The sequence below is a fragment of the Heteronotia binoei genome, chromosome 2, assembly GCF_032191835.1.
Source record: "Heteronotia binoei isolate CCM8104 ecotype False Entrance Well chromosome 2, APGP_CSIRO_Hbin_v1, whole genome shotgun sequence".
Classification (NCBI taxonomy): Eukaryota; Metazoa; Chordata; class Lepidosauria; order Squamata; family Gekkonidae; genus Heteronotia; species Heteronotia binoei.
This window is the reverse complement of record NC_083224.1, coordinates 90,109,954-90,134,569: the sequence shown is the minus strand read 5'-3', so window position 1 is coordinate 90,134,569 and position 24,616 is coordinate 90,109,954. Positions and strand designations below refer to the sequence as shown.

The 24,616-nt window shown below is 42.0% G+C and overlaps 1 protein-coding gene across 1 annotated transcript; it reads right to left on the bottom strand.

Annotated features, from left to right (window-relative positions):
• Window positions 1–1,546: 1,546 nt before the first annotated feature.
• On the bottom strand, window positions 1,547–24,151 carry SARS1 (seryl-tRNA synthetase 1). The gene is made up of 11 exons (XM_060231579.1): window positions 23,744–24,151; window positions 20,013–20,083; window positions 16,452–16,532; window positions 13,971–14,129; window positions 10,175–10,318; window positions 9,834–9,989; window positions 8,002–8,223; window positions 7,439–7,568; window positions 5,766–5,923; window positions 2,854–2,983; window positions 1,547–2,222 (listed from the first exon to the last, which is right to left on the bottom strand). Exons 1-11 carry the CDS (start codon window positions 23,877–23,879, stop codon window positions 2,065–2,067), a joined length of 1,545 nt encoding a protein of 514 aa, XP_060087562.1. The 5' UTR covers window positions 23,880–24,151; the 3' UTR covers window positions 1,547–2,064.
• Between the last annotated feature and the right edge of the window lie 465 nt (window positions 24,152–24,616).

The window sequence follows — 24,616 nt, the reverse complement described above, 5'->3', positions numbered from 1 at the left end:
GCCCCTCTTGCCCCATCTACCCCCCTCTCATCACCATATCGACTCCATCTCCATTTTCCTGCTCTCCCCTGGCTGTCCCCTTTCTCCCACTGGCTCCCCCTCCATCAGTTCCTACAGGTTGTTTTGGACTGTCTAAGCAAGCCAAAATGGCATGTGAGACCTTATAAACTGTCATGCAAAAAACCCCTCTGTTCCTTGTTGTGATGCATGCGCAGACATCTCTTCTGTTTGGGAAGGCTTCACTCACTAATTTTTAAATTCCTTCAAAATGGTGGGAAGTAAGCCATGGAGTCACACAAGGATCATATTGGGGCCAATACAATTTATTCATAAATTATCTGAAACTTAGGGAAACTAGTGTAATAACCAAATTTGCAGATGACACAAAATTATTCAGGATGGTGAAAACCCAAGCTAACTGTGAAGACCTCTACAAACTGGGTGAGCTGGCAGCAATGTGGCAAATGAAGTTCAGTGTTGGTAAATGCAAGGTGATGAACATTGGGACAAAAAAATCGCAACTTCAAGTATAGGCTAAAGGGGTCTGAACTTGCTGAGGCTGATAGGGAAAAAGATCTTGAAGTTGTACAGAATAATTCAAGAAAAATGTCAACCTAGAGATCTGCAGCAGTGAAAAAGGCCAACTGTGTCAGAGAATATTAGGAAAGGGATTGAAAATAAAATGGCCGATATTATAACGTTTATTTATAGATCTATGGTGTGGCCTTGTTTGGAACACTGTGTACAGTTCTGGTCACTGTATTGCAAAAATACACTGCAGACCTGGAAAAAGTACAGAGGAAGGTGACCAAGATTATGAGGGGGTGGCAGCACCTTCCCTTTGAGAAAAGGCTGCAGAGTCTGGGACTGTTCAGTTTAGAAAAGAGACAACTAAGAGGGGGGACATGATACAGGTTTATAAGATTATACATGGGGCAGAGAGAGTTGACAAAGAGAAAATTGTAGATGACTGAGGAAGGCAATGGCAAACCGCCCCATAAAAAGTCTGCCGTGAAAACGTTGGGAAAGCAACGCCACCCCAGAGTCAGAAATGACTGGTGTGTGCACAGGGGACTACCTTTACCTCTTAAGATGGAGGATTGATCTATCAGTGGCTACAAGCCATGTGACTGAGGGGAACCTCCACATTCAGAGGGACTAAACCTCTGAATCCAAGAGCCAGGAGGTAACATCAAGGGAACATCTCAGCCTCTATGCCCTGTTACTGGCCTTCCAGAGGAACTGGTTGGCCATTGTGTGAGACAGGATGCTGGACTAGATGGACCATTAGTCTGATTCAGAAGGGCTCTTCATGTTCTTACCTTAAACCTTTTCAAATCTACCCCACTGCAAATCCACACCCAGGCACAAACCTGGGCAGAAATATGTTAATAAATTAAGACTATTTAAAAATTAAACCACATCAACCTCTTCTCTTGTATAAAACCCATGGTTGCTCAATTAAATCCACAAATACAAATAGTATTCCTAAACTAAAACATCAAAGAAATACAGCATGAATTCAAAATACAACTAAGAAAAATACTCTTTTCTCAACTGTTTGCTTTATTCATTGAGTCCCATCAAATCAGATAAACTCCTATGACAACATGAATAGACCGTCTTGATAGTAAAATTACATAAATGCCTGAACCTACTTTCCCTTTTAATGTCTGCCCTAACCCCGTTGCTATTCCAGCTATGCAGAGACTGTCAACAAGTGAATGTGATATAACACTTTGGCTCTCTGTGCTTGGATTTGTAGCTAAGAGTTTGGACAGGAACTGTTTCCACAGATAATTAACATAATTTAAAACATACAACTGCTGGGGAAATAGTCAGCTTCTGCAGTACTTTCCACAATAGAAGTGCAGGGTAAATGTCAATGGATCCTCAAAGCCACCATGGGAAGTACCTTCCTTTGCTATAGAGGGGGGAAGCTGAGATGGAAAAGGTGACTTGCCCATTGCCATAGAGCGGATGAGACAAAGCAGCAATTCATATCCAGGTGCCCCTCAGTTCCACCCATTAAATGACACAGCCTCAGTAAACGGACACATGAAACTAAGAACTGTTCACATTCATGTTCTGCATCTTCCCTTCCAAGGCACAGTCCCCTCCAGTTGATTTCTTTTTGCCTCCTTCGTGCTGTTTCTTCTGCTTCTTGGAAAGTTCCTGATCAATAGGAGCAGGTCTCACAAATTTTATCATTTCTTTCAGACCTAAAAGTAGAATGAAGATGATATTAAATACAACCACACACCTGGGCATAACACCTAAACAGTGAATATTCACCAGGACCCCTTTTCAGACCAAAGTCCTATTATTTCCATTCAGACAAGCTACACAAACCTTATATAAAAAGTTTAGATGCTTGCTCTATGTCCTTGGATTTCATATTCAGTAAGGCAGGGAGAGGGACAGTATCAAAGCTTAGCTTCTCCCACCAAGCAAAGGAAAGGCCAAAGCTATTAACGGACCAACCTTTCACATATTATGCCTAATTTTCTGCTGATGAGAACAGCATTCAAAAGAGCATGGCAGAATCTGGAACATTATGGTTCTGTCTGTGTGCTAACCAGTAGTTGCATAAAGTTGCAGTTAAAGGACAGTCTTGGTTTAGTACAGTAGTTAACGAAGTTACATTTAAATGATAGTTTTGTACAAAGAGGAAATGTAGTGCAAATCAACTCTATGGTCCCTTGTCCTAAGGGGAAAAAATTACAGCTATGGTAAAGTTTGAAAAGGGGAACCACAACCCTAGATGATAACAGATTCAGACAGCAGCAGAGGTGGATTGAGGGAAGAAAAAGAAGAATTATGGCCTGCTATATACAGAGGATCTTTCTCTACCTGGTGGCATAAAGCTCCTTAGTCTCTCAGGTACAACAATTCCCTCTTCGTTCTGATAATTTTCCAAGATGGCACAGATAGTACGTGTTGTAGCACACATTGTGGCATTGAGCATATGTACAAATTCCACCTACAAAGGGAAAACCCATTACATTCTGAGTGTTTAGCAACAAAAGGCAGCTTCAAGCAAATGCCTCCTTTTTAGTAAGCTTAGCAACACTCCAAAATAACCTCATAATCTTGCGCACTGCACATTATATATACTTGTAAATAAATGTCAAAGCTGGAAACGTTGGTATTGCTTCGCTTGTTTTTTCTTTGTGTAAGTCATGCTGCCTACTTAAGTTTCTAATGTGTAAACATATGTTACTTCACAGTAAGGGAGAAATGAAAATATAAGTAAACTTATATTTTAGTTTCTTTCTTGCTGTGAAGCAACATATGTTTATACGCTAGACATCCAAGGATGTGACTGTCAAGGCCCAATGGAATATAGAAAGAGGTCTGAAGTGTGAGACACACAGAATGATGCTGTTGGGTCAAACCAATTTCCATCAAGCTCACCACTCTGCCTTCTTTCAGTAACCAAACTGATGCCACAGGAAGGTTCACAAGCAGAACACAGTAATGGCCATCTCATTACTCCAGAAATACATCAGTCAGGATTACATGTAGCATTCCAGATGTGGGAAAGCCCTCAATATATGTAATGGATTGCATTAGTTGCTAACACAAATAAAATAATTTCCTGTTCTCTGTACTTGTTTTCTTTACTGCCAGAGCATATCAAAACATTTTCAGTGAGCTTTCAAAATATAACTTCCATAGAAAATTAGCAGCCAATTCAGAATCCACTCATACATTGTTAGGTATTTTACACCTTATCTATATTAAAAAGGTAAAGGTAGTCCCCTGTGCAAGCACCAGTCATTTTTTCGACTCTGGTGTGATGTTGCTTTCACAACGTTTTCACGGCAGACTTTTTTACAGGGTGGTTTGCCATTGCCTTCCCCAGTCATCTACACTTTCCCCCAGCAAGCTGGTACTCATTTTACCTACCTCGGAAGGATGGAAGGCTGAGTCAACCTGGAGCCAGCTACCTGAACCAGCTTTTGCTGGGATCGAACTCAGGTCATGAGCAGAGGGTTCCGACTGCAGTACTGCAGCTTTACCACTCTACACCACGGTGCTCTTCTTATCTATATTAATGTGCTTTTATTAAGACTTTTTTTTTGTCATGGTTTTCCAGTCAACAGGATGTAAGTACCATATTTTTTGCACCATAAGGCGCTCCGGACCATAGGACGCACTTCCCTCCTGGGGGGCGATCCGCTGCCTCCGCCTCCGATCCCGGCACTTCCCCCGTGCCTGCCTGCCTGGCTCCAACTTCTTCCAGCAAGCGCTGGGATCGCTCCACGCTGCCCCCACCGCAAATCCAGCGCTTTGCGAGCGCCAGCTGTGGAGAGGGCGGCGTGCTTCCTCCGTGCCTGTCTGCCTGGCTCCAGCTCTGACGCTTACAGCAAGTGCCAGGATCGCTCCCTCTGCCCTCCGATCCCAGTGCTTGCTGTAAGCATCAGAGCTGAAGCCAGGCAGACAGGCACGGAAGCACCCGCCCCCTCCGCAAACCCAGCGCTTTGCAAGCGCCGGCTGTGGAGAGGGCAGCGTGCTTCCTCCATGCCTGTCTGCCTGGCTTCAGCTCTGAGGCTTACAGCAAGCGCCGGGATCGGAGGGCAGAGGGAGTGATCCTGGCGCTTGCTGTAAGCGTCAGAGCTGCAGCCAGGCGGGGGAAGCACCGGGATCAGAGGCGGAGGCAGCGGATCCCCCCCCCCCCCCCAGGAAGGTACGGTAGGTACCTTCGCTCCCTAAGACGCACACACTTCCCCCCCAGTTTTTTTTGGGGGGGGGGGGGAGTGCGTCTTATGGTGCGAAAAATACGTTACTTCTTCCGAAGATTTTCAGTTTAACATCAACATGCTCTAATTTAGAATAGTACAATTTTGACATTCTCCGGCTAATCTACTAATAGGCAGTAGTCCAGCAAACATTTTTTTAAGTGCTTGTATCCACAGAAACAATAGTTTTGCTTTAAAAGTGAACTTTCTGGACCCTGAAGCTGTGTCTAAAACCTTAAAAAGAAAGCAACAATTATCTGAAGGCACAGGAATACAGACACAGATGAGAGCAATTCAATCATCACTGACGTCTTAGGGCTTAGTTGGTATGATTTAGTATACCAACTAAGATGATATTGGATTTATACCCCGCCCTATACTCTGAATATCAGAGAATCTTACAAACTCCTTTACCTCCCCCCCCACAAAAAAAGACACCCTGTGAGGTAGGTGGGGCTGAGAGAGCTCTCCCAGAAGCTGCCCTTTCAAGGACAACTTCCATGAGAGCTATGGCTGAACCAAGGCCATTCCAGCAGCTGCAAGTGGAGGAGTGGGGAATCACACCTAGTTCTCCCAGATAAGAGTCCACACACTTAACCTCTACATCATACTAGCTCTCTTATATGGCTCTCTCTAAGCCCTATATCAGTGTGCGAAGATATGTCACCATAACTTTAAGATACATCAGTAGTAAGGTACACGAGTGCCACACTGGTATTGCTTTGACCTTTGTTTCCCTGGCACCAGCACAGAATTGGACAATACCATGGGAATGTCAAAGAGCATAGCTTAAACAGCATCATAAACCTCTCCAGGGGCTCACCCTGGATGCCAGCCTTGACACACCAGTAATAACCTTGGCATAAGTGGACAGGTTCTCATAGAATCCATGACAATACTGAAAATACAACCACTCCCTCCCAGTCTCCTATCATGCTTCAAAGCATAACTAACCAAGTCTGCAGCCAATCAGAGTTCTCTTAAGCACTATAAACAAGTATAAAGATTGGAACCACCTACTTTGTCCATCATCTTCTTGGTTTGTCCATAACGAATGCGCAGTCGACGTGCCTGGTAGTCTGTGCAATTTGAGCAGGAAACAAGTTCTCGGAAAGCTCCTGAACCTGGGAACCATGCTTCCAGATCCAGCTTCTTACTGGCAGCATGATTCAAGGAACCTACAGTATCAGGAAGTAGAATTTAGGCACTGCTTTGGTACAGTGATAAAGAGAACTGACAGGAGTATCCTTCCCATCTTATTAGTTTCCTTCCCCATCCTATTAGTTTCAGAGATACAGAATAAAAGAAAAGAGACACATGGGCTACATTCAGAAGTTAACCCAAAACTGTGATTAATTCAGTTTCTTTGCAGGGCTTGCATGCTTCTCTCTTCTGCTTTTTATAGAACTCTCTGATTTGATGACGATACACTGCAGGTACTTCAGCAAATTGGTTTTAGCTTTCCTACGCAAATTGAGATTTATTTTATTAACATATTTATATGCCTTCCTCCTCCCCATATCAATTCAAGGTGCCTTACCAAAAACCCGACCTGAAAGTACCAAACAGGCCAGTATTAATGGACAGAACTGCAAGCCTTTACTTCAAACACAGTCCTAGTCATCAATTTACTACAAAAAGTTCACCTAAAAGCAAAACCTCACTTTTTAAAAAAAATATAAACCTGCTAGTGTGGGAAACATTTCTCATCTCATCAAGGTGTGCATTCCAGAATGCTGGAGTCACCACCAAGAAAGAAAAGGCCTGCACTATGGCTAATCAGATTACTTGGAAAGATAGTTCCAATAGGAAAAGGCCTTATGAGGATTTGAGGCATGGAATAGACTCATTCCATGAGAGACAGTCCTTCAAGTAAAGCAATCCTTCAAGTAAAGTGGTACTAGAGTCCCCAGGACTTTAAAAGTCATGATCAAAACACTGAAATGGACACAGAAACGTACTGATAATCATGTAACTACTTTAAGATGGAACAATATGCTCCCATCTGCATATTCTACCCAGTAGCCTAGCTGCTCTTTTTTGTGACAACTGGAGCTTCCAGAAGTATTCAAGGGCAGCCCCACAAACAGCACACTGAAATAGCTGAGGTTTGAAAGTACAGCAGTTTGGACTTGCATAGCCAGATCTGCCAAGTTCAGGATGGGAGACAGCTTTCACACTAAACTCAAGTGGTAAAAAATATTTAAACTTCTGTTTAATCCCAGTTTAGAATCCTTGTTTGTGGGGAGCAAACAAATTCTAATTTGCCCAGGTGCCTGCATTTGGACATCATGTCAAACTGGTGCATAATCAAATCAGAAAGTTTTGAGTTGGAGTCTGCATGCAATGGAAAGAAAAAGAATGAAGGCACAAGGAAGCATTCAAGCATGGGAAACAACTGCGTTCATTTCCATCTCAGAAAAAAATTTGTTCTTACATCTGGATGTGGCCAACCAGATCATATTCACCTTGCTAACCTGAACTGAAACACCAAAAACGAAACATGGGAATATATCTGCAAGCTTGGATACTGGAGCTATGCAAATTAAGTTATAAAATACTAGAGATTGTGGCAATTTCTTAGATCAATGAAGGTTGCTGTCTAGTTTTTTCAGGACTGTATCATTATATGCAGTGAGATGTTTCTCAGCAAATATACGGAGGATTTGACCTTCAATTATTTGAGGAAATACCTGAGACAATATTCACAATGTGGTATGGGATGCCCAAAGACTGATAGAACTCTTCAGCAACTGCAATCATCTCATCAAACATCTCCCAAGATTTATCATCATGTGGTGATGCATAGACAAACTGTTCTATCTAAAAAACACCAAGAAAAGTGGGGACAAGCTTACAAGGGCAGGCAACTCAAAGAGAAACACAATATTTTACTTCATTAATTCCAAATATAACAAACATACAAAATACTGAAATGCTCGATTTAACAAGTCACTTTACTTCATCTGTTCAAACATACAGAATACTGAAATGACAAGCTCAATTTAACAAGTCATTTTACTTCATCAGCAACAATGAGCAACAATCTTTCAGAGATCTCAGACTACACCAACTATGCTGTTCCGCATCTTGAGAAAATGTGATCCAAAATAAAAGCCCTTGGAGACAAGGATTTTCTGCTTCAGGCACTCCCCCGCCCTGAAGACAAAGCAGGGAGGGAAAGTGATGCAGCCTGTTTTCTTATTTTTTGTACCATACCCAGCAAAGTTGTTTAACAGATTTTGCATTAGATTACCTTTTCAAATTGGTGTACCCGGAAGATACCTCTAGTATCACGGCCATGTGAGCCAACTTCCTGGCGGAAGCAGGTAGATAATCCAGCGTATTTGATAGGCAGATCCTCTGGTTTCAGCCATTCATCCCTGTGCAATGCAGCAATTGGTTGCTCAGAAGTAGCAATCAGGTATTTCTCATCAATGGTGTTATCGTCACTCTTCTCACTGCCTTTTCCAATTACCTTGAGAAACAGAAGTAGCGAGAGCATCACGCTAGAAGAGCCATACATGATTATTTATATCAACTTATTGACCCATTTCAAATAACAGTTGCTATTATGAAACAGAAAAAAAGCTCAAGGCTCACACTAAAACCCATTAGCTCTGCTCGCAGAAAGGCTATTTCCCAACTTCTTTGATGAAAACACAGGATACAGTGCAGAGGCCTTCACAGGGCTTTTTTTCGTAGCAGGAACTCATTTGCATATTACAGCCTCTTGCTGGTGGAACCAGCTACCAGAAGAGGTGAGGGCCCTGCGGGACCTTGGGCAGTTCCACAGGGCCTGTAAGGCAGTCCTCTTCTGGTTGGCATATAACTGACCGGTACCTGAAAAAACCCAAAGGAAGGTTGTAGGATAGCACATTGATAGATTGTTTTCTTGTTTTAACTGCTGTAAACTATTTAATGTATTTTAATATTCATTAATCTTATTGTTAGAATTTTATGTTGTGAGCCGCCTCGGTGGGGAGGGCGGGATATAAATCGAATAAAATGAAATGAATGAAATTAGGCCACACCCCCTGATGTAGCCAGTCCTCCTGGAGCTTACAGTAGGCCCTGTAAACTCTTGGAAGACTGGTTACATCATGGAGGTGTGGCCTAATATGCAAAGAAGTTCCTGCTACAAAAAACCCCTGGCCCTACAGCTCAAGAAGAAAGTACGAACTGTCAACAAATGCTAATACATTCCATGTGGAATGGCCTTCTGTTTGCACAAGGTTACCTTAGAATCCAATTCATATACTAGTTTATTTAAAATAACTAGGCAGCTTGATATCCCTATTAACATTCTTGGGAGATTTCGTCAAGGCCCACAATAAGTAATGAGAAAAGAAAGGGTCTACAGCAGGGGGTCCCAACCTTTTTGAGCCTGCAAGAACATCTGGAATTTTGACACAGCATGGTGGGTGCAACAACAAAATGGCTGCCACAGGAGGTGGAACCAGCCATAAAATGATTACCATGGTTTATCTTCAGTAACAGTGCAGATCCTTACACAGCGGTGGCAGCTATTGCCAAAGGAACATTTTTTTAAAAAACTGAACATACAATCAATTCTCCATTAGTCAATCAGAAACCTTGTTGGGCAAAAGGCTCACCTAGCCCTGCGCACTTTCTAGAAGAACACTTGGCAGGCACCAGAAAAGGTGTCAGTGGGTGCTATGGCACCCAAGCATCACACTGTGAACCTTGGCTTAAAGAAACACACCCATTCAGCCCAAGCCAGATTATTCTTAATATCTGGGGACTTATTTGGTGGAAAGATGGCTTTTAATGTTTTAAACAAATACTTGTAAAGACTGCATCCCTTCTGACATAACTGCTACCTCCAGTCCCTCAGAATGACGACACTTAACTTCCACAGCATCAGCCCATTCAGTCCCCTGTTCAAAGACATATTCAACTCAGGCCTCTGACAACACAGAAAGTATCAACAATACCAGAAGTTAAGCCTCTCAAGATTCCATGCAACTCCATTAAGAATCTTATTGCACATTACGATATGAAAAAACATTCCTGGAAGCTTCTTTGATGCACTACTGAAAACGTCATCTTTTCCTTGCACCTTACCTTGTAAAGCTCTTCATCAAACTGACTTAGCTGAGCTACTTCCTGCATCACTTCTTTTCTCATGAAGAAGGGGGTATAAACAGGGGTGTATCCTTTACTAAGCAATGTCTGCAGGGCATACTGAATGAGAGCCTGCTCTAGAAAAACGAGGGGACCCTAAAGAACAAAGAGAAGAGATCAGTTAGCATTCTATTTCACAAAGGTCCTAGGGATTACCTGAGAACGCATATCTCAAATTGGCAGGCACAGATATAACATGCTACAATTCTAGTCCTCGATTTCACATACGTTTATTTTATTATGTCTTTAATATATTATATATTAAGGCATTACGTTCTTACCTTAAGAAAGTATCCTCTGCTACCAGCTACAATGGCTCCCTTTTCTCCCTCATAGCCATCCACCATGACAACCAGGTCCACATGGGAGTACTTCTTCCTCACTGTACAGTCTCCCCATATCCTCTCCACTTTGTTATCTGCATCCTATCAATATTATGGGAAAAAAGAGATTTTTCTGAACAATAAATCACTTCAGTTCTGTATCTCCTCAAAGTTTTTATTTACATACACAAATCTAATTGAGCATACACATCTGAATGCACAGAGCTTAATTAAACTGACTGAATCTTAATGCACAGCACATGTTCTCTACCTATAAAACACCTGAATCCTAGGAACTGATCTGCAAGAGGCTGAAAAGGAGCTAGAGTTGTACTTTCTATGAAGAACTAGTATTTTCCTTACAGAAGCACCCAACAGCTCCCAAGTGGTTCTCAAAATTGCTCTTGCCACCTAGACAGACCACATTAACTCCATAGTAACACTTGCAGACAAGGACTGTGTTAAAGATTTCAGAGTAAATTTAGCCAATTAGGCTTCCCCAGAATGATGAATTAAAATATGTCTTGTTGGATAAATGAAATTGATGACAAGTAGGGGTATAAAAATGGGATTTTTTTCTAATTTGGGTCTACTGAACCCAGAAAAATCAGAATTCCTGAATATTCCTTAAATGCCTTCTGAGTTCACTCGCTGAGTTGCGCTGTTACATGAGTGAATTCAGAAGGCATTTAAAGAGACTGCAATCACTTTAAATGCTTTCTAGCTGCACCTGAATAAAAGTCGAATAAGATCACCTTTTATTTGGCTGTGGCTATTTCAGTAGCCAAACCAGATTCTTTCATTTGATTTGCCTAAATAAATACCTGAAAAATACCAATAAGGTATTTTTCAAGTATGTATTTGGCTCACCCTAATTACAAGTACCGTATCTATATTCCATGTATATTCAAAACAGAATTTTGCATTTCTTTAGGGGCACTTACATTTGTACCTCTCTCCTTTCTGGGGAATGTTTTATAATGCAAATGGCATTAACATCACAGACCCCTTCACCAGAGAGCCAAACTACACATTATGATTTTTACAAAGTTGGGTCCTACTTTCCCAGATCCACATTCCCTGCAGCCACAAGGAATAGCATAATGATTTAAGGTTTTAAGTGGGTGTTTTTTTAAATGTTTGCTAAGTTGCAGAAGAACAAGGTGGGATGAAACAGGAGGATGAGTGAGTGAGGTGACTGAAAATATATGAAAGAAGCTAACAAGTGTGTGTGTAGACAGAAGCCAATCAGCCAGCAGTTAACAGTTCGTTGTGGTCAGTCAGCAGTCTACAGAGTCTGAGAAGCAGTCTTCTGATTAGAATTCCATATAGGGCTATGAAAAACATTAAGATTCTATAGAACAAAAATAGAAACACTTAAGCAGACATATTAGTAGAGAGTCAAAACCTAATATTGTCAAAGTATTATAAGAGTGTGAGAGATAGAAGCTGACAGAATCCTGAGTTAAGGAGAGAAAGATTAAGCTGAGCAAAATAAGATAAAGACTGGTCAAAGTACATTCTGAAGAGAAAGGAGAATCTGAGAGTGAGAAGTGTTTCTGAAATGAAAGTTAACAACATACATTGTTTCATTCACCTAAGAGTTAAGCTACAAAACATTTTGAAACCAATATGCTTCTTGCACAACTAGTTTTATTTTGTTTATTGTTAACCCAGAGTCCTATGAACATAAGAGAAGCCATGTTAGATCAGGCCAATGGCCCATCCAGTCCAACACTCTGTGTCACACAGTGGCAAAATTTTTATATATATATATATACATACACACACACACTGTGGCTAATAGCCACTGATGGACCTCTGCTCCATATTTTTATCTAAACCCCTCTTGAAGGTGGCTATGGTTGTGGCCGCCACCACCTCCTGTGGCAGTGAATTCCACACGTTTATCACCCTTTGGGTGAAGAAGTACTTCCTTTTCCATTTTAACCTGTCTGCTCAGCAATTTCATCAAATGCCCACGAGTTCTTGTATTGTGAGAAAGGGAGAAAAGTACTTCTTTCTCTACTTTCTCCATCCCATGCATTATCTTGTAAACCTCTATCATGTCACCCCTCAGTCGACGTTTCTCCAAGCTAAAGAGTCCCAAGCGTTTCAACCTTTCTTCATAGGGAAAGTGTTCCAGCCCTTTAATCATTCTAGTTGCCCTTTTCTGGACTTTCTCCAATGCTATAATATCCTTTTTGAGGTGCGGCGACCAGAACTGCACACAGTACTCCAAATGAGACCACACCATCGATTTATACAGGGGCATTATGATACTGGCTGATTTGTTTTCAGTTCCCTTCCTAATAATTCCCAGCATGGCGTTGGCCTTTTTTATTGCAAACGCACACTGCCTTGACATTTTCAGTGAGTTATCTACCACAACCCCAAGATCTCTCTCTTGGTCAGTCTCTGCCAGTTCAAACCCCATCAACTTGTATTTGTAGCTGGGATTCTTGGCCCCAATGTGCATTACTTTGCACTTGGCCACACTGAACCGCATCTGCCACGTTGACGCCCACTCACCCAGCCTCAACAGATCCCTTTGGAGTTCCTCACAATCCTCTCTGGTTCTCACCACCCTGAACAATTTAGGGTCATCTGCAAACTTGGCCACTTCACTGCTCACTCCCAACTCTAAATCATTTATGAACAAGTTAAAGAGCATGGGACCCAGTACCGAGCCCTGCGGCACCCCACTGCTTACCGTCCTCCACTGCGAAGACTACCCATTTATACTCACTCTCTGCTTCCTATTACTCAGCCAGTTTTTGATCCACAAGAGGACCTGTCCTTTTACTCCATGACTCTCAAGCTTTCCAAGGAGCCTTTGATGAGGAACTTTATCAAAAGCTTTCTGGAAATCAAGGTAAACAACATCTATCGGGTCTCCTTTGTCCACATGTTTGTTCACCCCCTCAAAGAAATGTAACAGGTTAGTGAGGCAAGATCTTCCCTTGCAGAACCCATGTTGAGTCAGAACCCTTACAGAACCCATGCTATTTAAATACTAGAGTTTCATCCTCAGGACCACACAGTCCAATGAAGGAGCCTTACAGCTTGGGCACAATACCATGGGAAAGGTTAATTAACAGGATTGGAATTAAATTCTTGGCAGCAGCATTACATACCTTGAGTGACAGAAAGAAATAATAAAAAAATAAAGACACCTCATATCTAACCTCACAAACTGAAAAAGTCATGACAAATGGCTTCTTAAAAAAGAAACAGAGAGAGATCAAACAGGCTCGAACAGGACCATAATGGATGAAAGACTCCTGCCTCCACCCCCACAGCCATTTTCCTATGCAAAAACCTCACCGGGGGGGGGGGGGGGATTATTTTACCAATTTTTCTGTTCCATATGCACAAATACTCCATGTGGAGCAGCAAAACTGGGGAAATAACTGCCCCACCCCAGTATGATTTTCATGTGGAAAAACAGCTGGAGAGGAGGCAGGAGCCCTTCCTCCCCCCGTGGCACCATTCAGAGGCTGTTTGGCCTCTCTCTCCTTTTTAAAGAAACCATTCTCCACAGCCACTGTATGGCTGCAGAGAACATGAGTTGGATCTGGGGAATCTGGACCTAACTCTTTCAAAATCATACCAAGTAATATGGTTCAGAGACTTAAGTTTCAACCCACAGCCCTGCCAGCATAATATATCAACGTAAGTACACAAGAATGTTGCAAAAACATATACCGCTGCCATTTTGTATTTACCAAAAGTCTATGGAATTTGCTCCTACCTCATCATTGCTGATTGGCACGGAGGGATGAAGGAGATTTCCAATTTCTCTGAGGTTCTCAAATCGTTCTGCTTCTAGCTTTAAGCGTTCTTCATCACACTCCAGTATTGCTTCATCAATAAGAAGACGGATTTTCTTTATTTGGTTTACTTGAAGACCCTAAAACACGAAAGAACTACTGGCATATCACAACACATATGGAAGGTAAAGAGAAAAAATAACCACCTGCAAAAAGAGAAACATCCTTTAACAACATACTGTTACTACTGACTTTAGCTTCATCTGAAGGTTTATCATCAGTGTTAAATCATTCTATGTTCAGAAGAATAAAAAAAGGCAGGAGCTTACCTGTCAGCAACACAACTTCATGCAAAATCTCTGGTTTAGAGCACCTCAAAGACCCTATCATTAACTACGAATCACATTAAATGGCTAAATGACCCCTAAAAAGGGGACCAAGTGTAGGTAAACAAAAAAATACTGAAAACAGAATAGCATTTGCAAGACTTCCTATGCTATTCCCCAATTCTATTGCTCTAAACAGAAGAAACCTCATCAAGCAATTCAGATCTTTGCCTTCAAAGTGTGCCTGCTAAAAAGTATGAATAGACATTTGAAGACTTGTAGCAGTCTTTTAAAACAGAAAATTTAACCACATGGCACATATGACATATAACAGATCTGAAAATACAGCACACCTCAAATTAGCTAGGATTTACCACAAAATAGCATTCATGCTTGGAGCTTTTAGAGTGGCTAAAACAGCAGCCACAAGGCAGTAGTGTAAGGTAGGAATTCTGAGACTTCTGCAATTGCTAGGATAGCATGTACCAAATTCCAACCAACTATCCAGCAACAGCTTTTGCACTCACTGGTATAACAGCTAGTCCCTGGGAAGAAGCTTATTCAGGTCAGGAGGCATAACTTCTGCATTTAACTGTAGACAATACAAACTGCAAAAGACTGGAGGTAATTTGTTTTTACTCCCAGAGTAGTAGCTGCTGCTGGGGCAAGAGCAAGTCAGATGGGGCTACAACAGCACACATGCCTTATTACATAATTGATTAAATGGTACACCTCTCCTTTCCAAACCCTGCAACAAGAAAACCTGAAGTTTTATAATGTCGGTACTAGTTTACAATTGTTTTGCATTATTTTAAGAGATGTAGCTAAAGAAAACATAACTTAAGTCTAGCTTCTAGTTTATTAAGCTCCTTAATTTGACCCTTAAAGCTACCTGACTCCAACAACACATGGTTTTGTTCATGGTGAAAACAAGACTTATGCCCTTAGCTTACACTTTCTTTTGTCTTTCCCTTGTACAAAGCTCAGATAGTAAATGTTTCAGAATTCCAGAGAAACCATCCAAATTGAACAAAACAGAAAACAAAGTTCATTCTAAAATGAAGAGCCACAGAAACAGCAAATGAAACCATATTCACAATCATGGGAGTGAGTATACCTGCTATGACCACTACAAACAGGGTCAAGGCAAATGAACCACCAATTTGCCCAAATGCAAAAGTCACAGGCAGACATAGCTTAGCTACCCCTACAGACCTATACATATGCCAGTTCTCTCTGACCTTGTTTAATGAGAAAAATATACAAATTATATAATTCTGAAACAAGGGAACCCACATACCACCAAAGCCTGCAAAATTCAAGATTCTCTAGTAGTGCTACAGCCCACCAGGTATTTGATAAACCCCAAGCATGAAACACTGGCTAGCAGCTTGATACATGTCTGCTTGGCTATGGAAAAATAATCTAAACACAGAATACTTGTCTCACCTTTTCTGCAGCCACTTCCAATGAATGAAGCCCTCAGACTATTGACAGTAGTCTCTCTATCATGATACTTAGAGTGATATTCCTAGAAAACCAAAATTCACAAAGCCTAAGCAAAATCAGTCTGCTTTCTGACGAGCTGACAACCCACAGTATAAAACACAAACCGCCTAGAAGCACCTCGATCCCTAAACAAGCATCATGAATGCACTTTCCTCAAGAGTTCAGTGAAATCATGTACTTCAGTGTACGGCAGAAGGAAGGTGAGCACACACCTTGAAACAATTAAATTACCCTACAAAGAAAACAATAAGTTGGATCAGATGCTGCAAGCACTTCTGGCTCATACACCAATTCCACTGATTCTGCCCCAGCAGACTCCCAGCCCCACTGCACTCTCCCTGAGGGTCCAATTACCCCAGAAGCAAGGTTTCAGGGAGCACAGGAACCTGCCGTGGGAAGGGGATATTAAGAAGTTCTGTCCTGTGAGTGTACAAGACTCAAATGAATGATGAGAAGCTCAAATGAAGCTGATCCAAGTGACCAAAAGACAGAGAAGGAAGACAATGCTATTATTATCTTTTCCAGTCCACCCCACAAACATAAGTGAAATGAGCAAGAAAAAAATAAACGTGAGACTGTGTGTTTGAGTGAATAATCCAAGCAAGAAGCTTGTGGAACAACACTTACTGTTAAAATGTCTGCTGTGAGCTCATCAAGATTTTGTGCATTTTCTGGTACGTGTTCATCTTTTCCTACTGGTTCTTTTTTCTGTGAATGAGCAAATGCAAAAACAAACATTAGAACTTGCAGGACTCATTTATTTATTGCACTTATATCTCGCTCTATCCCATGGTGGGCTCAGGAAAGCTCACACGAATAAAATACAATGAGTTAAAAACCAGTTAAAGAAAACAGGATGGCAGCTAAGAAACATACATTACTCCAGAGTAGTCCAATACATCTCCTGTTAGATGTTAGCAGAATAGTAGGCTTATGTTGGCGTACTATGGGCAGCAGAGGCTGAGATGGTGGAGACATCCACCACCTCAACCAAAGGCCTGGCTGAACAGCTCCATTTTGAAGGCCACGTGGAACTGTAATAAATCCCACAGGGCCTTGATCTCAATTGGGAGCACAGTCCATCAGGCTGGGTTCTAGAAAGTTATGAATCAAACCAGTTCATTTTGCCCCTAAATGTTTGTGATGGTTTATGAACTCGGCTATAACTGCATTTTCCTGGTTTGTGCCAATCTCTACTTGTATCCTCTCCATGTTTTTCAATCTGGGAGGAATGAAAATATTGGTTGGAAAGTGGTGTGCCAAATAGTGAAGCTAGCAACATGAAGATGCTTCAGTTCCTACTTTCTCTTATTATGGAAGAAGTGCCACTCATCAAATTGCAAATAGATATTTAAACACAGCATGATGAGCTGGATAAAAGTGGAATTATGTTTTTATCTCCACAAGGGGGGGCGGGGGATATCATTGCCAGCCCTAAGATGACAGTGGGCTCAATTCCACTTGACAACTTCTATATTTTTTTTAAGTGTACTCCGATGTTAAAATGAGTGGTTTGGCTAGTTCATTCTCATTATCCCTTTCTCCCCATCCTTAAGAACAAAAAAGAAGCCATGTTGGATCAGGTCAATGGCCCATCCAGTCCAACACTCTGTTGTCACAGTGGCCAAAATATTTATATATATATACACACTGTGGCTAATAGCCACTGATGGACCTCTGCTCCGTATTTTTATCTAACCCCCTCTTGAAGCTGGCTATGCTTGTAGCCGCCACCACCTCCTGTGGCAGTGAATTCCACATGTTTATCACCCTTTGGGTGAAGAAGTGCCTCCTTTTATCTGTTCTAACCCGACTGCTCAGCAATTTCATTGAATGCCCACGAGTTCTTGTATTGTGAGAAAGGGAGAAAAGTACTTCTTTCTCTACCTTCTCCATCCCATGCATAATCTTGTAAACCTCCTATCATGTCACCCCGCAGTCAACGTTTCTCCAAGCTAAAGAGTCCCAAGCGTTTCAACCTTTCTTCATAGGGAAAGTGTTCCAGCCCTTTAATCATTCTAGTTGCCCTTTTCTGGACTTTCTCCAATGCTATAATATCCTTTTTGAGGTGCAGTGACCAGAATGGCACACAGTATTCCAATGAGACCTCACCATCGATTTATACAGGGGCATTATGATACTGGCTGATTTGTTTTCAATTCCCTTCCTAATAATTCCCAGCATGGCGTTGGCCTTTTTTATTGCAAACGCACACTGCCTTGACATTTTCAGTGAGTTATCTACCACGACCCCAAGATCTCTCTCTTGGTCAGTCTCTGCCAGTTCACACCCTATCAACTTGTATTTGTAGCTGGGATTCTTGACCCCAATGTGCATTACTTTGCACTTGGCCACACTGAACCTCATCTGCCACGTTGACGCCCACTCACCCAGCCTCAACAGATCCCTTTGGAGTTCCTCACAATCCTCTCTGGTTCTCACCACCCTGAACAATTTAGGGTCATCTGCAAACTTGGCCACTTCACTGCTTACTCTCAACTCCAAATCATTAATGAACAAGTTAAAGAGCATGGGACCCAGTACCGAGCCCTGCGGCACTCCACTGCTTTACTGTCCTCCACTGCGAAGACTGCCCATTTATACTCATTCTATGCTTCCTATTAATTAGCCAGTTTTTGATCCACAAGAGGACCTGTCCTTTTACTCCATGACTCTCAAGCTTACTAAGGAGCCTTTGATGAGGAACTTTATCAAAAGCTTTCTGGAAGTCAAGGTAAACAATATCTATCAGGTCTCCTTTGTCCACATGTTTGTTTACCCCCTCAAAGAAATGTAACAGGTTAGTGAGGCAAGATCTTCCCTTACAGAACCCATGCTGAGTCTTCCTCAATAACTCATGTTCATCAATGTGCCTACTCATTCTGTCCCTGATAATGGTTTCTACCAACTTTCCCGGTATTGAAGTCAGATTGACTGGCCTGTAGTTTCCCAGATCTCCTCTGGAACCCTTTTTAGAGATGGGGGTGACATTTGCTACCTTCCTGTCCTCAGGAACAGAGGCAGATTTCAATGAAAGATTACATATTTTTGTCAGAAGATCCACAAGTTCAACTTTGAGTTCTTTCAGAACTCTTGGATGTATGCCATCTGGACCTGGTGACTTATTAGTTTTTAATTCGTCTATCAGTTGTAGGACCTTCTCTCTTGTCATCTCAATCTGACTCAGGTCTTTCAACACCCCTTCCAATATAAGTGGTTCTGGAGCAGGCAAACACTTCTCATCTTCCACAGTGAAAATGGAGGCAAAAAATACATTCAGCTTCTCAGCCATTTCCCTATCCTCCTTCAGTAATCCTTTTACCCCTTGGTCATCCAAGGGCCCCACTGCCTCCCTGGCTGGTTTCCTGCTTCTAATATATTTGAAGAAATTTTTATTGTTGGTCTTTGTTTTTTGCAATATGCTCCTCATAGTCCCTTTTTGCCTGCCTGATCACAGTCTTGCATTTGATTTGCCACAGCCTGTGTTCCCTTTTATTAATCTCACTTGGACTAGCTTTCCACCGCTTAAAGGGGTCCTTCTTACCTTTTACAGCTTCCATTACTTTGTTAACCATGCAGGCCTTCTTTTATACCTGTTTGTACCTTTCCTAACTTGTGGTATATATTTTATCTGAGCTTCTAGGATTGTAGTTTTAAATAGCCTCCAAGCTTCCCCAAGGGTTTTAACTGTATTTTCCTTTCCTTTCAGTTTCCTCTTCACATGCCTCCTCATCTCAGAGAATTTCACCCTTTTAAACCTAAACGTGATTGTGCTGGTCTTTTGGAACAACTCTCTATTTATACAAATGGTGAAATCAATAATGTTATGGTCACTGCTCCCAAGCGGTGCGATCACTTTTACATCTCTCACCAAGTCTTGGGCATTATTTAGGACCAAATCCAGGATCGTCCCACCCCTAGTAGGTTCTGAGACCTTCTGCTCCGTAGCACAGTCATTGAGAGCATCTAGAAACTCAATCTCTTTCTCTCGACCAGAACACATATTGACCCAAACCATATTGATCCTTACCATGCATTAATGCATCTCCAGTTCTGCACAGCCAATGATTTTTCATAACATGATTCAAACTGTGTATCTTTCCCACAAAGTTAATTACAAAAGAAAATGGCATCCTTGAAACTGTTGTGATAAGCTGACAATCAGAATCTATAATATCAATGTCAAACCTTCATTTTCTCTCCTATAGTTTTGCTGCACAGGTTCTTCAGTTTGTTCAGATTGTCTGCATGGAATCTGCCTAGAAAGTTTAGAAAGGATAAGATTTTTAACACCATCACAGATCACTGAAGTATTTGGTTACCTCTGTTGGAGGTATAAAATAAGTTAAAATAATCTGTGTTCTTTAAAACAGCTGTTTTAAAATAGAAAACCGGACTGCATTCAATAACAACACCTCAAAAGGAAAAGGTGAATCTCCTTTAAAATCACTTTGATCAGAGCTACAACTGCAATTTTTTTGACATTTTTCTTTACATAACCCTGGGCATATTCCTTCTCCGCAACGTTTTTCCACCAAAACTGAGTATTATATACTTATACTACTTATTTAAATAGCAACATGCCCAAAACCAGCACAACATATTTTCACATAAGTCTGGGATGTTAGTTTAGCACCCCCTAAAATTAAAGAGGTCAGCAGATATATCGATAGTTGTTATACATGTGCACTGAGTCACCAGTACAGAAAAACTGAGAGCAACATATACTTTGGCAAGGATTGACTATGATCACACAGATGAAGTTCTTTATTTGTTCCATGAGTGGATTTAGAATCTAATTACAAAACAGAGACTAAGATGGCCTCACAGTCAGGGCAAGAACAAAGTAGGGGACTACCAACTGAACTTCCCTATAAAGAATATAATTGAGGAGTCCCATCTTTTTTCTCATGCCCGTCTTTTATCATTTGGGTATACTTCCAAATATTCCCCACTTGACTTCCAAGACTTCACTGGAAAGAAGGTCTCAGTCAAAGAAAATGCCCTTGTTTTCTCTAGTTATGATAGCAGCACTTTAAAGAGCCGAGCACTCTTGAATATTGACATTTAAACATATGACCCCAATATAAAAGAATAATCTACATTTTTAATTTTGAATATAACATTAGAATGCAGATTAAAAAGCCTCAAAATGGACTGCAGAAAATATAAAATACATAAAATACAACTCCCTCTCCAAATCATATATGGGTCTATTTCTTAAGAAAATAATATGACATCTTAGCAGCTATTTCCACCATACCCAACCAATTTGGCAACTTTAGGTCAGCAGGGGTGGGGGAACAAGATACACAATCTAAAAAAGGTACAAAAAGAAGAAAGGGAGACAAACTTTGAGAGGAGAGTAACCAAACATGGAAAACAGAAAAGCTAAAAATATAGAATGGGAATAAAAACAGGGTGGAAAGGAGAGACTGATTCTGCCAGGGGAAGAAAGACAGAAAGGTAGGTGGATGGATGGATGGATGGATGGATGGATGGATGGATGGATGGGAGGGAAAGAGATGGGCTGCCAAGGGAAGGGATAGCAAAAAGTGTAGGTTGGTGGGAGAAAAGCTGCAGGCACTGCTGGGGAAGGGAAAGAGGAAAAGAAAAAGGGAGAAAGTGAGTGGGGAAATGAGATCCCTTCCCACAATTCCCTCATTTGTGTAAATCTAATTTACAACAAATGCATTGGTTTTACTTTACACATTACTCCTTTTTTTCACCTCATTCTGGTAGATTCAAAATGCTTTTCCCCATCCCAATCCTGAAAAACCTTGACTTTTAGGCTCCAATATTTTTTTTTCATTGCCTGATGAAATCAACTGGGTAAGTCAGTTATAACTAACATCAGTATCCACTAATATCAAAGGTCCTGTGAACAACTAACCTACTATATAGAGACAGATTAAGATGGGTAGCCATGTTAGTCTGTCTGAAGGGGTAGAAAAGAGTCCAGTAGCACCTTAAAGACTAACAAAATTTGTAGCCCATCAGGGAAGGGCAGGATATAAATATAATAAAATAAATAGTAGGGTATAAGTTTTTGAGAGTCACTTCTTCAGCTCATACTTTACCACAAATTTTGTTAATCTTTAAGGTGCTACTGGACTTTTACTGTTTTCTAACCTACTCTAGATCATTATTTTGGAATGCTGCTTCTCAACAGACCCCCATTTTTGGCAATACCACTATCTATCATCTATCCCCTAGCTAGGAATGGAATGAGTCAGGAAAGGGTGGAGCCTTTAGGTGCAGAATGTGTGAAAAGTAGAAAAGAGAAATAAGACTGCCTTGCTGGGCAGCCTGAACCTTAATCATAGGCTCTTAGCACCTTGTTTAAGGTAACTATGATTTGTGTATAGAAACTGTTAAGGGAGGGAGACTTTTGTTCTAAATTGTAAATTTTAGAATTATTGCTTCAGGGCTGTGTTATCAATGGAAAGTTCATTTGGGACCCTCATCTTCAAATCTGGTACACTGAATGTTCAGCTGGAGACTTCCTGGGTCACCAACAAGAGGAAAAAGTTGGACTCTGGGGGTGGTAAGCTGTGAAGGAGGGAAAAGTTAATTGTTTGGACTTTAAAAGATCATTGTTCTGTCAAGTTACTAAGTTCTTTGTTATCGTTACATGATGTGATGTTAAGTGAAAAGTAAAATTTTTTTAATTCTTTGAATTAATGCAAGATTCATTCCAAGTTCTGCCCCACAGACTGATGTTACACAAGCACTCTTACAAAGAATAGCATGGCCACCTCAGGTACCTACATCAACAGACCCCTTCCATATGTTCTTTTTCAGACTGATTAGTATCAAGCACATTTCTCATATTTTGTAATTAACTAACAACTGCTTCCTCAAGTTGAACAGTTTATGATCCCAAAATTTCATTTCCTAGAACTACATTTTTTTTAATTACTTGCTTAAAACTAACTGTGACATAACTGTTCACAGATTAAACGCACCAAAACAAAACGGAAAAAACAAGAACTCTAACTTTCCTAAGGCAGCACAGCCAAGCAGAAAGCTAATCTCTGCTGCTTTGTAGGCAGATCCAATCGGGCAGCCATGTTGGTCTGAAGCAGTTGAACAAAGTAGGAGTTAAGTTGCACCTTTAAAACCAACCAATTTTTATTTAGAACGTAAGCTTTCGTGTGCTCTTAAGCACACTTCATCAGACGAGGAATCCAGCACAGTGAGCAAAGCCATACATAGCTGAGCAGAGCCATACATAGCTGGCCCAGAATGCAATATGGTACAGATTCAAGAACCAATGACAGTGAAGTAAAATTATCTGGTAGGCAGCGGTTTAGAATGTAAAATGGTACAATGGCAGAATAGTAAAATTAACAAATTGAGCACACCTTTGATCTGAGTAGCATGAGCTGCTTTGGATCTGCAGCATCCATGATCATTACAGCAGGATTGCATCAGACAAGGCAGCGCCAATGGCTGAACAGCGACCTGCCAAATAGTGATCCAACAAGCTCTGAAGGGCAATGAGGCTCTGAAACTCGGGGAAGGTCTCTTTAAGACCTTTAACACGTGTTCCCCTATAACAGAAACTCTACACACGTTCGTGGAATGCGTAGTTCTTCGCACTATATAGAGAAAAGCAAACGCCGGAGGCCGCTGCCTCGAGGTACGGCTGCTCTGTTGCAAGGTGCCCTCCTCAACCGCCTTCCCCGCCCTCCGCTGCCGCAGGAGCCCAGCATACCCAATGGGCAAGGTAGAGGTGGGCGAGGAGGGCGGCTCCAGGGGCCGAGGAAGGTGGCTTTTGTAGGGAAAAGGCTGCTGCTAGAGTCTCGTGACCGGGAGTGGGGCACACGGACCGACCCCCTCAGGCACTGCCTGCCCCCTCCTCTTCCCCCACCGCCGCCCATGCCCTGTGAGTCCTCACTCAGCCCCACACATACATCTTCGCCAGGCCCCGTCGGCGGCCACCAGCGCGTCCACGAGGGCCGGGTCCTTGAAGCGCTTGAGCTGTGTCTCGCGAACGAGGGCCGGGTCGCCGCCCTTGTCGGCGCGGAAAAGGTCTAAGTCAAGCACCATGGTCGCCGCTGACTGACTAGCCCAGACGCAAACGGCCTGACTGCTGTCGTTGAGAGGCACACCCTTGTCTGCGCCAAGCAACGCAGCCGGCAGGATGTACGCACGCGCAGTGCAGACTCGGCGGAGAAGAGGCACTACGCGTGCGCTTGGGAAGGCCCGCTGATCAAAGGTTAGCTGCTAATGGTAGCCACTACAAGTTAATAGTGCCTCCTCATGGTGATCTGCATGATCGTTCCTGGCACTCGCTCAGCTCGCTTCCGCGAGTACTTTCTGGAGACCGCAGCGCGGAAATCCGGGTATTGGAGAGCCCTTTGGAATTTGCTCCGTAAACACCAAGGGCAAGGCTAAGCAACGTTTGGGGGCCTTTCCAGCAAAGAACATCGTTCATTTGATTTATAAACCATCGAGTTGAGAAATCCCTTTAAATGTGTTTAATTTGGCTGGCTGGCTGGCTGCGAGCAACATGTCTACTGGGGCCTGAGAATGGCTAGGGCTTTGGCAACAGAATGTTAATGTTTGATGACGGAATGGCTCTCTCGGTGGATAATTCGATTGCAGTAGCAGGGTAAGAGGCAGGACTCAAGTTTTGCAAATAAGTGTGAAAAATCGCCCCTTTCAATTTGTGTTAAGAGATGAGAGTTTCTAGTTGCAGTTGTGTATGTGGAGCAGTGGAGAGAAGCTGATCTGGAGCAATCTGCTACCTCCTGACGGACTGACTGCTCTGCTTGCATACTTTA